We start from the raw sequence: 13,545 nt of genomic DNA on the forward strand, positions 1-13,545 counted from the left end.
TTTTTTAACTGGGATTGCATTGAATTAAAACTGGCATCTTAACAATATTGAGTATTCCAACCCATGAATAAATTATATCTCTCAATTTATTTAGGTCTTAATTTTTTCAAGAATTTTTATAGGTTTCAATGTACACATTTTGCAAATTTTTACACTATACTCAGGCTTACTTATTTTATATTTTTGATAGTACTGTAAGTGGAATTGCATTTTAAAAGTTAATTTCTGATTATATGTTGCTAGTATATAGAGATACATTGATTTTTGTATATGAATTCCATATCTAGCAACGTTATGAAACTCACTGATTAGTTCTAAGAGCTTTTTAGAGATTCTATCAGATTTTTACATAGGCTTCATATCATCTGAATAAAGACAGCTTTACTTCTTTCTTCTAAGATTTAGATGCCTGTTTTTTTCTATCTTGCCTTTTTCCTAGAACCTCTAGTACAATACTGAACAAAAAATGGACACCATTTCCTTGTTCTTGATCTTAGGGAGAAAGTAGTCAGTCTTTCACCATTAAGTAGTTAGATAAAGGTATTCTGACAATGCCCTTTGTGTTAGGGGTCCCTAAGACAACCCTCAGGGTTGATGATTTGCTAGGATTCACAAGACTCAAAAGTTGCTCTACTCATGTTTACACTTTATTACAGTGAAAGAATAGAGAGTAAAATCAGCAAAGGGGAAAAGCATATGGGGTGAAGTCTAGAAGAAACCATGTACAAGCTTCCAAGTGCCCCTTCCCAGTGTAGTCACATGGAGTACACTTCATTTTCCCAGCAACTATGTGTGACAATATGTGCAAAGTGTTACCAACCAAGGAAGTTCACTTGAGCCAAAATGTACAGGGCTTTTACTGGGTATCAGCCAGGTAAGCATACAGCACCTGTGTGACTGACCTGTTACTGAAGCTCCAGATTCCCAGAAGGAAAGCAGGTCTTCACTATAAACCACATTGCTAGTATAAACAATCCAGACAAACTGGTATAGCACAGCTCAAGGACTCAGGCATGCAAATACACTATTAAGACAAAAAATTTCAAGAGCTTAGTTCCCTGGAGGTAAGCAAAGGACAATCATGGAAACAAGCTTAAGAATGGGCAAGGTTTGAGCAGCCCCAGCCTGTTGAGTTAACCACCTTCTGCACACCTTTCATCAGGTTGAGCAAGTTCCTTTCTATTGCATTGCTAAGAATTTTAATCAGGAATCAACATTAGATTTTTTCAAAGGCTTTTTCTGTATGTATTACAATCATCATATGGTTTTTCATTTTAGTTTGTTTACCTGGTGAATTACATTGATTGCTGTTCAGATATTAAACCAACCTTGCATTCTTGGATTAAACGCCACTTGGTCATATGTATATGACCTTTTATATATGTTAGATTTGAGTTGCAGAAAGTCTATTTAAAATTGTTCATGTGTGTTCATGCAGGATACTGGTCTATAGTTTTCTATGATGGATTTTTATATAAGGGTAATGACAGCCTCATGAAATGAGTTGTGAAGTATTATATCCTCTTCAATTTTCTAAAACTGTGTTAATTAGTATTATTTCTTCCTTAAAAATTTGGTAGAATTCACCACTGAAACCATCTGGACCTGGAATTTTCTTTTACAATGATTTTTTTTCCTGCAAATTCAAATTCTTTAACCGATACTAGATTATTTGTGTTATCTACTTCTTCGGTGAGCTTTGGTAGTTTGTGTCTCTCTAGGACTATGTCCATTTGATCTAAGTTGTCATATTGACTGATAGAAAGTTATTCATAACATTCCTTTATCCTTTTAATATCTTTAGAACACACAGTGATGTTACCTCTCTCATTCTCAGTATTGGCAATTTGTGTCTTCTTTTTATCCTGATGTGTCTGGCTAGAAATTTTTTAATAGTATTGATGTTCTCAAAGAACTAGCTTTTGGTTTCATTGATTTTCACTGTTTTGTGTTTTAGTGATTTCCACTCTAACCTCTATTTCCTTGCTTTTGTTTAACTTCCTCTTCTTTTTCTAGTTTCTTAGAAAGCTGTGATCATTGATTTATAACATTTTTTCTTTCCCAATACAGCCATTAATTTAGCTCTAAGTACTGCTTTGGCACCATCCCACAAATTTGATATGCTGTGTTTTCATACTATTTTCTCTTTTCATTTCTTCAACCCATGGGTTACCTTAAAGTGTTATTTATTTACCAAATGCTTGGGGGAATTTTATAGATCTTTCTGTTACTGATTTCTAACTTAATTCCATTTAGGTCAGAAAGTACATCTTGTATTACTTCAATTATTTCAAATGTATTGAGACATGTTTCATGGCCCAGGATATGGTATATCTTTTTACAGATTCTCCATGTAGTTAGAAAAAAAGAAAATACATGTAATGTATTCAGCAGTTGATGGGTGAACAACTGTTCTATAAATGCCAAGCAGATCAAGATAGCTGACAGTGGTGTCAAAGTTTTCTATATTGTTGGTCATTTTCTATCTACTTAGTCCATCAATTATTTGGAGAAAACTACTGAAATCTCCAAGTATAACTTTCTATTTCTTACTACTATTCTATTAATTTTGTTTCATGTATTTTAAAGCTCTAATGTCTAAACATCTAGGATTGTTTCTGGTCAACTGATCTCTTCATCATTAGGAAATGACACTCTTTATCCTTGATAATACCATTATCTCTGAAATCTACCTTAACATTAATAAACCACTCACACTTTCTCTTCATTAGGGTTAGCACTGTATATCTTCCTCTATTTAGTTTTATTCTATTTGTGTCCATATATTCAAAGTATGCTTCTTAAAGGCAGCTTACACTTTGGTCTTGTTTTTTTAATCCAATCTGAAAATCTCTATCTTTTATTTGGGGTGTTTAGAGCATTCACATGTAGTATAATTATTGATATGGTTAGCTTTAAGTTTACCATCTTGTTATTTGCTTTTTTTGGTCCCACCTGTTCTTTGTTTTGTTTTTCATCTTCTTATATCCTCTTTCAGATTGAGTGCTTTTAGGATCTCATCTTGTCTCCTTTGGTGACTTATTAATTGTAACTCTTTATCTACACACTATGTTTATTTCTTCACTTTCCATGCCAACACCACTTCAATTTAACTTTTCTAGCTTGTGATCCAATCTTTCTCACCCATCAACACTTAAAAAAAAAGACACTTCCTAGGATGTCTAATGAGCTTCACATTACTAAATCCAACGCTCTTTTCAGTCCTTGTCTTACTTATTTCATAGTAACATTTCACAGTTTATCCTCTGTCCTGAATCACTCTTCACTTGGTTTCTATCATATGACACTCTCCAGATCATCTTATTTTTTTGTTCATAAATTTTTTATCTCCTTTGCACTTTAACTTCTACTCAGCTTGTAACTTATAGAGTTCCTCGTGGCTCAGTCCTAGCCCTTCTTTCCTCTCAGAATCTTGAAAAGATGGTCCTCAGGGATTATGAAATAGTTCAAAGGCATTTTCAGGGGCAAAGTAATTAAAGAAATTTGCCTACATACATTCTGAAAAGTTCAAAAGTAAGATTAATAAAGATTTGCATGAAAATCTCTTTTCTTTAAAGTTACCATTCACTATAATATTCCATTATATTCACACTCTGTTGATACTTTCATATCAGCTATAGTTAGCATTTACTTAAATATAGTGGTATAAAACCCAAGTAAACTTTCAGATTATTTTCAAGAAAGCCCAAAGTCCATTTGCTTTGTTGATAAGGATAAAGAAGAAACCAAGGGAAAAGAGGCATTCCTCGGCTAAAACAGGTAAAAATTCTTGATACTGCTGAGAAGCTAGTCAATTCAAATTTAATGCCTGGGAAGAAACAAGGTATTGACAAAATTTCTTTATTAAATGATTCTACTGGATGTCATATATTATCATGGAACACAATGCAGAAGAGCAGTTACTATCACATGAGTGTTTCAGCATATGTTTTGTTTCACAATTGGATAAATTACCTATGGAGAAAATACAAATCAGTCCTTGACATATATATAATATATGATAAGGTAAAAGTGCTCAAGAACTTTTTATTCTGCATATCAGTGAAAACTTATAGTACAGGGAAGACAGTTTTTATTTAGACAATGATACTTTTGTGAGCTATGACGTAAGTTGAAAAGCTGCAACATATTCAAAATTGACAAAGCATGAAGTATATAAATAGCAAAAACATACACTGTTATATTACTAAAAGATCCTTTATATGAAACAGGAGTCAACAACATGCCTCCTGATTATAACTGAGTGTTGAAGGAAATAATGGAAATTAAATATCATCAAATATTGACTATTCAGAGTACGTGCTCTCAGATGTTACAGAAGGAAATGGCAGCATTTGCAAGATTATTCTTCCCACTCAAGTTTGCTGGCTGTCAAGGAAAAAAGTGGTGACAAGTTTCTGATATGGAGGATGAGATTTTAAAAAATTCTTCATAATGCCAACAATATCAAAAAGTAATTCTATGTTTTCTAGAGGCCTGCTTAAGTGGAGTACAGCAGAAATATACCTAGAATTTTAAATAGCATGAAACTACTACTTCAGGGCCAAAATACCCTGATTTTTAATGCTAAGAATAAGATATCACATTTTTCAAAGTCACCAAGCTATGTTGCAAACAGCTCAATTGCTAGGATGTGATTCCTTCCCAAAACCTGATGGTTTTCTTCACTCATCAGAGCAAGACTGATTACACTATTGTGTGTATAAATAACACAACTAAATGTTAAAATAAAATATGGGAAAATACTTTACAGATAGCGAAGTAGTAAAAAAAAATGAGAATCCATTTGTTCCTATCTTCCAAACATTCAGGCTGGTTGAAACATTCACCCCTATAATTGTTTAATATAACACGCTTGTCTATCAAGCAACTGAAAGAGCAGAAGATATAATCTTCAGGGAGAAATCTTCCGATAATTTCTCAGTCTGTGTTTGACCTTGCTATTCCGAAACAGAGTCAGCAAACACAAGTTGCAAGTCCTGACAATCTACAATTGTGGCATAAAATTTCCTAATTTAGTAGACATATGGGTAAAAAAATCAAAGTGTCTAGGTCTAACCTACATCTCAAACTATGCATCATCAAATTAAATACAAGTACTTTGTAAGAAGCTGCAAAAATAAAAAAAAAATTATCCTCAATGACAATAAAAACATTAATTTCTAAAATACTGTTTTACTGGGGGCCAGGCACAGTGGCTCATGACCGTAATCCCACAACTTTTGAGAGGCCGAGGCAGGCGATCACTTGAGGTCAGGAGTTTGAGACAAGCCTGGCCAACATGGTAAAACCCTGTCTCTACTAAAACAAAAATTAGCCAGGCGTGGTAGTGCACACCTGTAGTCCTAGCTACTCAGGAGGCTGAGGCACGAGAATCACCTGAATGCAGGAGGCAGAGGTTGCAGTGAGCCGAGATTGTGCCACACTGCACTCCAGCCTGGGTGACAGACTATCTAAAGATGGTAAGGCCTGAATTTCAATTTCTAGCCCAGCCTTCTTCTCTCAGCTCCAGACTTACCTACCTAGCCAACTGCCTTCCAAACTTTACCACTTGATGCCTCATGGGCACATTAAACATAGTGGGTCCAAAACCAAACTCTTTTTATCTTCCATACAGCTTTCCCTTTTTCAAGCTCAGTGAAAACATCTTATTCCTGGCTGCATGTGCCAGAAAGCTAAGTCATCACCTAAGATGCGGCTTGAATTGATCTCTCTCTCCTCCCACTACTACCCACATAGTCCAAGTCACCTTCATCTCTGCCCTGGACTACACTGTGACCTCCTAATTAGTCTTCCTACAGCCCCTTATGCCTCTTAGCATTAGTTTTCTATTGCTGCTAGAAGAAATTACCACAAACACAGTGGCTTAAATACAACATTAATTTTTTGTTTCCACTTCTGTAGAAATCTTACATGGATCTCAATGGGCTAAAATCAAGGTGAGTTTGATTCCCTTCTGAAGGTTGTAGGAGAGAATCTATTTCCATGGTTTTTCAAGCTTCTAGAAGCTACCCACATACCTTGGATTGTGACCTCCTTCCTTCATCTCCAAAGCTAGCCATGTTGTCGCTCTTTGACCATGTCTTTTGTCCCTATGTTCTACTTTTAAGGACCCTTGTGATTACTTTGGCCGCCCCCCCCCCCCCCCCGGATAATACAAGGTAATCTCTTTATCTTAAGGTCAGCCGATTAGCTAATTACCTCCCCTTTGCCATGTAACTTAACATACTCACAGATTCTGGGAATTAGGATGTGGGTATCTTTGGGAGGCCATTATTATGTCAACCATATTTTCTAATACATAAACTCATTTTCCACACAGCAGCCAGAGCAATCTTTTTAAAAACATAAATATGTTCATGACACTCCCTTCAATGTGTTACCACTCCTCTAAGGATAAGGTTCAAAATCCTAAACACGTGCCACAAATCCATGCATGGCCTGGTGCCTACCTCCTGGGCTTGTCCTCTGGCTCACTGTGTCCCAGCCACATAGGCTTCTCTCTTTTTCTCAAGCACCAAGCTCCTTTCTGCCTCAGGATCTTTGCTCACACTATCCCTGCTGTCTGAACAGCCCTCCCCACCTTCTAGCAAATCTTTCCCTGGTTAACGCCTGCTTAACCCTTCAGATCTCCATAAAAGTTACTTTCACAGGGTGGCCCTTCCTGACTGCCCAGTCTAGTATTAGCTCCCCCTACACTGTCATAGTACTCTTTTTCCTTCATATCTTTTTATCACAATTTGAATTAAATGTTATTTGCGTAATTATTTGTTTAATGTCTGCCTGCCTGCACCAGACTACAACCTCATAAAGGCTGGGGCCTAGTCTGTTCTGTTCAGCACGGTAAACCTTGGGAATTCACACCAATTAGCTTATAATAGGTGCTCAATAAATAAGTGAGTGCCATTACATGTTACTGTATGACCAGCAGGCAGGTGGAATATATGCAGTGTGGATATGCTGGACAAAGGGATGATTTGTGGCCCCAGGCAGGACCATGCACAATGGTGTGGGACTTTATCACACTACAGAGTACAGTATGAAACTTACTAGTTATTAATTTTTCATTTCTGGAATTTTCCATTTCATATTTTCAGACAGCAGCTGACTTCTGGTAACTGAAGTTGTGGAACGTGAAACCCGGAAAGCGAAACTAAAAGAAACTAATAAATTACTACAGAAACCCACATGTAGAATGTTGATTTTTAAAACCAAACTCTGCTTATTGATAGCATTCATGTGCTCATAGGAAGAAAAACAGCATTTGTAGTAACAAAATACAGTAGCAATAAGATAGATATGTCTTATTTGGGTGGCAAAAGAAGAATGTGGGATGATCTACGGAGGATTTCCCACTTTTAACAAAAGTCAGCCTGCTCTGCTAAAATCTAGCAAAATCACACAGGTGATTTCAAAGAAACTCATTTCTTAAAAAGAAATGAGATGATGATATAACAAACCAAGTAAATAAAACATTCATTAATGCCTTTATAATTCTCACAAACATACAAATAATCCAACAGCAAATTCTGACATATGTGTGATGAGGAGGGAAAATTCACAGTAGGAGCAAAGAACTCTCTCTAGTCCATGCTGGTGCAACCACCATCATGAATTCAACAAATATTTATTGAGTGCCTACTATGTGCCAGGCCCTGTTCTCTAGTTGAAGATACTATAGGAAAAATAACAGAGAAAAATAGCTGTCCATATAGAGTTTACAATATAGTGAAAGATTTAAAACCTTAAGTTTGACATACACTTGGGGGGCTAAAGGGTTATGGAAAAATTAAGAAAAAAAGGACTGATAACAAAAATAGAGTTTATATCTACATAAAGATATATACAGATATAAATACAAAATGAAGATGGTTAATGACAGATAGTGAAACTGAATATATAAGCAGAGAGCACATTCTCATTATTCTAAATTATTTTTGCTAAAATCAAATACAAGCAATTAATTTCCTCTAAGGCAGCCTAATGAGAGTATTATATGTATGAATCAAAAGAAAAACCACTAAGATGATTATTGTTATATGATGCACAAGAAGGAACCATAATATGCAACTACCAAATCCAGACCTACAGACTAGTTTCTACTGGATAATATTAACTTAAAAACATAGCGAAATTTACCAATAAACTTTCTAACTTATCTGAAAATACATTCCAGAAATGACAGGTGAAGACTACTGATTATAGGAAGGAAATTATTTCAAATATGGAAATTAGGGATCATTAAAATAAATTTACACAGTTATCTCAGTACTGGGGTAGTTCTGTATGTTTCTTATACAATTATGCACTGCATAACAACTTTTAATCAATTATGGACCGCATATACGACAATGGTCCCAAGGATTATAATACTGTATTTTTACTGTACCTTTTCTATGTTTAGATACATAAACACTTTCCATTGTGTTATAAATGCCTACAGTATTTAGTACAATAATATGCTGTACAGATTTCTAGGTTAAGAACAATAGGCGATTCCACATAGCCTTAGGTGTGCAGTAGGTTTATGTTCACACAATGAAATAAATCACCTAACAAGGAATTTCTCAGAACGTATCCCCGTTGTTAAGAGGCACACGACTGCATTTAGTCCAACAACTTGCTAAAATGTGATTCTGCCATTTTCCCGGTCAACTCCTAGGTTGTAAATACCGTACATCTACCATTTTACTAGGCAGTTTCAACCATAACAACAGATGAATACTCTTGGCAAATAGATCCCACTCTCTGAGGGTTGTGTTGGGGCTCAGAAAATGCTATCCGAAGTATCACACTTTGGCATGCTGAGTACTTCGAACTAAAAGAGATTGGAAGGCCTCAGAAGCAGCCTCGGGAAAGTCTCCCTCTGATCTTCTCTTGCCCTTCTGTCTCCTGCCAATCTTTCGTCCCTGAAGTGAGTCACTGAAACCAGAATTCCTCTTCCCCAAAGTGAGTGAGAGAAAACTACAATCCCTCTCCTACAAAGCAAGCCATAAAAACTAGTACTGTAATCTTTCCCTGCCATTCTCTGTAGGAACTGGCCATAAAGAAATTCTCTAACCTACCTTGCCTTATCATTCCAGATGGGTCCTTCCTCCTCCGTAGGAGGAATGATACAGAGAGGTCAAGAAGAATCTGAACAAACAGACCTTGCTAGGTTTCCTCCCTCAGTTTATTAACAGTAGAGCATATCCTTTGTCCAATCACATTTTTACACAGCTGTCTATTCTTCGTGGGTCCTACGCATAAAAATAGAGATTTCCCTGGTCTCTGACGCCCGATGGCGCAAAACTTTGATTAGATTTGCTATGCTTTTACCTTGTTAACCTATCTTCTGTTTTTACCAGTGGTGGCTGTCATCCTTATAATGGGTGGGTGGTGAGGAAAGGTATTACACTTTTCCGACCCTACGTTGCACTTTAAATAACTAAATGTGTAAAAGCAAAGCAGATACATGAAGTCATAATAAAAATACCAGAGTCAACCAAGGAAGAAGGCGGCCTTGCAGTTGATAGGTTCCAGAACATCACTTTGTCCACTGAACGAAAACATCTAAGAACTTCGCCGTCTAGAGTTAGTAGAGTCCATCCTCCAAGTTTTAAACGGCTATCCACCAAGAAGGGAACAGGAGAACTGACGGCTCCTCTTAGGCCCATTCAAGACAAGGGGGTCGAATTCCCTTGCTTTAAACGGGTGGGACTGGCAGGTAAACCTCAGGCAAAAGACTGACAACAGGTTCCAAGGCCAGCTACTCCAACTAGTTTTTAAAAAACGGTGAGTGGACTCGGGAGGCTGAGGCAATGGAATTGCTAGAACCCGGGAGACGGAGGTTGCGGTGAGCCGAGATTGCGCCACTGCACTCCAGCCTGGGCGACAGGGCGAGACTCCGTCTCAAAAACAACAACAACAAAAAACGGTGAAGGGATGAAGGCTGAAACACCACAGGAAATAAAATAAACACTTGTAACAAGAAAACAGTAAAGCACTGGAGAATTCCACCGCTTAAAAAGGTACAGCCTGCACAGGCCAAAAGGCCCGGGAACTCTGGTGCCGGAACTCAACACCCCGACTGAAGCCGGCGCGGGGAGGCAGTTCCGGTAGCCCCCTCCCGCCCCTCTCTCATCAACCCCGCCCATTGGGCCCGCCCCGTCCCTCTCGACTACTCACTGGATTCGCTTCCCACATAACGGTGACAAAATCAAGCGGAGAGAGCCTGTGGGAAGGGGCTAGCCGCGGGGCCTGGGTGTTGGATTTTTTTCTTCCGCGGGTCCCAGGGAGCGAAGGGACGGAAAGGCAACCTTTACGAAAGCCTTCCTTGTCCCCCTCCCTGTCACAAGCCAGCGTCTTCGGACCACCCAACCTCCTGACTTCCGCCCGACGCTGGCCAATCAGAGCTGTCCCCGCCCCACTCCCACAAGCTGGCCCCGCCCCCACGCGTTTATCCGTAGGCTTATCGTCCTGGGCGGGGCTGGCGAGTATCTGGCTTATAAAGGAGTTTAAAGGGATTCTGGTCCAACTATACCACCCCAGTGATCCTCAAGCTATTGCTAGCTGTATTTCTTTCCTATTAACCAATTTTTATTGCTGACCGTGTAGCGGCCAAGAGTCACACAGGCCTGCCAATGGCATTTGGGAGAAACTTCAGAATCTTTAAATATATTTATCCTTGATATGGAGATGGTAGTAATAACAGTATCTCCCTAAGGGTGTAGTGAGATTATTGACAGCATTTAACACAGTATTTGGCACACAGAGTTCCATAAGTGACAGTTACTTGCTCACAAGGGAACCTTCATATACGGTCCCTCCCCTCACGAATTGTATAATCTAGAAAAGAAAGCAAAAAAATAAGCAATGTAGGAAAGTTAAAAAATGCAATATGATTTATAAGTAATATGGTGAGTAGAGCTCTACGCTAGCATGTTTACCTAGGGTAGAGTGTCAGGAAAACTCCCTCAAGAAGTTTAAGCTAAAACCATGAGGATATATTTCTACAGATGTAAAGAGATCTAACAGAGTGAAATAATATTTCATGCCACAAAGGATCTACCCCACAGGAAATGAAAATAAAACAGCTTGTTATAGATCCTTCTGGACTTTTCTATGCCTCTACACCTTAAAAAAAAAGAAATGTGATCAAAGAATACCTATATATTTAGAACCTGATTTTCTTTTTCACTTTAAAGATGATGTGGATATCCTTCCATTCCATTAAGTATCAATCTATTTCATCATTTTATTTATTTATTTTTAGACAAAGTCTGGCTCTGTCACCCAGGCTGGTGTGCAGTGGTATGACCTTGGCTCACTGCAACGTCCGCCTCCTGGGTTCAAGCAATTCCCCTGCCTCAGCCTCTTGAGTAGCTGGGATTACAGGCACCTGTAACCACGTCCACCTAATTTCTGTAATTTTAGTGGAGACAGGTTTTCGCCATGTTGGCCAGGCTGGTCTCAAACTCCTGACTCCAGGTGATCCACCGCCTCGGCCTCCCAAAGTGCTGGGATTACAGGCGTGAGCCATCTAGTGCCTGGCCATATTTTAAGTAGATTCATGGCATTCCATAATTTCTGTGTATGCTACGTACACACAAACACACACATTTGAAATATCTGCTGGATAGACATGTAAGTGGTTTTCTATTTTTCACTATTCCAAAAAAAAAAAAAATGCTTCAACAGGTATTTCTTCACATTTGTCCATTTAATTCCTTGGAATTAATTCTTGAAAATAAAATTGTTTAATAGGAGATTATTTTTGCCAAATGGTTAACCAGTTGCCCCAAAGTCATTTATTGAATAATTCATTCTTTCCTCGTTACTTTGAAGTGCCACTGTTAATTGCAGCCTAAATTTGCGTATACATAAACATATGTATATATACACAATATATCTGTTTCTGAACATTCTCATCTATTAATTATCTGCTTATTCCTATGCTATGCCACAGTTATAATCATTACATCTTTATATATTTGCCTTTTCATAAAGGAACCTCTCTCCTAATTTTCTCCTTTTTCACAATTTTCAATATCATGAGGCTTCCCATTCAGAAATACTTCTCTTCTATACCTTTAGATACATTTTTTTTAAATTTCAGATCTGCCTCAGAATCTGTAAAAAAAAATTTTTCACATGGATTTGCATAATCCTTGGGAAGTTCGTTCCTAGATATTTTATAGTTTTTTTGTGAATGAGATATTTCTCATTGCTATAATTTAGGAAAGCTATTGATTTTTGTTTTTTTACCTTGTTTTCTATGACACTGTGAAAAAATGTCTTATTAGTTCTAATAGCTTGACAACTCGTCTCTCTGAATTTATACATAGACAATCATTATCACCTACAAATAATGCATTTCTTTCTTCCTATTGCATTGGTCAAAACCTCAGAAAAACGTTTCAGACTACAGGACAAGATAAAGAATATCCAGCTTTAATGCAGTAAGGCAAACATGTGCCAATTTGGTGCTGGTTGGTATTCCTTTTTTTTTTTTTTTTTTTTTTGAGACTGAGTCTCGCTTTGTAGCCCAGGCTGAAGTGCAGTGGTGCAATCTCAGCTCACTGCCACCTCTGCCTCCTGGGTTCAAGTGATTCTCCTGCCTCAGCCTCCTGGGTAGCTGGGACTACAGGAATGCACCACCATTCCCAGCTAATTTTGTATTTTTAGTAGAGACCGATTTTGCCATGTTGGCCAGGTTGGTCTCCAACTCCTAGCCTCAGTTGATTTGCCCGCCTGGCCTCCCAAAGTGCTGGGATTACAGGTGTGAGTCACCACGCCCACTATTTGGTATTCTTAAAATACACTATCATCTTTAAAGAAATTTTCTTCTATCCTATTTTACTACATGCTATTAATCAGGAAAGAGTGCAAAATTTTACTAACTGTTCTTAGCCTCTATCACTATATTTGTTTTTCACTCTGACTCTTTTATATAATGAGTTATGCTAATAGATTTCCTAGTGTTCAACCCATTCTTACATTTCTGAAATAAACTCTGCTTTATCATGTTCTCTTATTTTTTTATCAAATGAAACCCATGCTGGTTTTGATTTGTTAATCTTTTATTTAGGATTAAAATGTATTTATAATCAATAAAATTGGTCCATTGTTACTGATTTCTGTGCTTGTCTTAACAAGTTTTGGTATCAGAGTCATGCTAGCTTTGAAGAGTGAACAGTAGCAGTTTAAGTGTTTTAGGAATCAGCTCTTCCTTGAAGTTGGGAGTGAATTTTTACAAAGCAGGCTTAACTAGAAAAGTTAAGGGCCAGGTTCTCAATCTTTTATGAAGTTGGAGCTATACTTTGTTTTCTTGAAGATGCGGGGTTGCCTGAGCCAGGAAAGTGGGATGGAAAGAACACAACTGGTTTGAGTACATATTGGGTGAACAGTTGCTTAAAATACACTGGTCTACCCCAAAGTAACATGAAGGGAAGTGAAAACAGTTATATAAATTTTAGTGATTCTTTTTCCTTAATTTTACTGCTTTGGGATCACTGAGTTAAACAGCATGTATTAGAATGGTCC

General features: G+C 37.6%; 1 protein-coding gene across 8 annotated transcripts in view; it reads right to left on the minus strand.

Annotated features, from left to right (window-relative positions):
* Positions 1–10,417, minus strand: part of PARP11 (poly(ADP-ribose) polymerase family member 11) — a 45,318-nt gene extending 34,901 nt beyond the window's left edge. Inside the window, exons 1-2 of one of the 8 annotated variants that reach the window (XM_017546069.1) lie at positions 10,189–10,417; positions 903–1,024 (exon numbers count right to left, since the gene is read on the minus strand). Coding sequence is in view for 1 of the 8 variants with exons in the window: in XM_017546067.1 (XP_017401556.1) it covers positions 10,189–10,206 (18 nt within the window). In the remaining 7 variants the exon portion in view is untranslated. Of the gene's footprint in view, positions 1–902; positions 1,025–9,339; positions 10,123–10,188 lie in introns of those variants that run through there. The other 7 variants (XM_017546075.1, XM_017546067.1, XM_017546073.2 and 4 more) reach the window with 7 other exon arrangements.
* Positions 10,418–13,545: the final 3,128 nt, after the last annotated feature.

Source organism: Cebus imitator, unplaced genomic scaffold (genome assembly GCF_001604975.1).
Source record: "Cebus imitator isolate Cc_AM_T3 unplaced genomic scaffold, Cebus_imitator-1.0 Scaffold187, whole genome shotgun sequence".
Lineage (NCBI taxonomy): Eukaryota > Metazoa > Chordata > Mammalia > Primates > Cebidae > Cebus > Cebus imitator.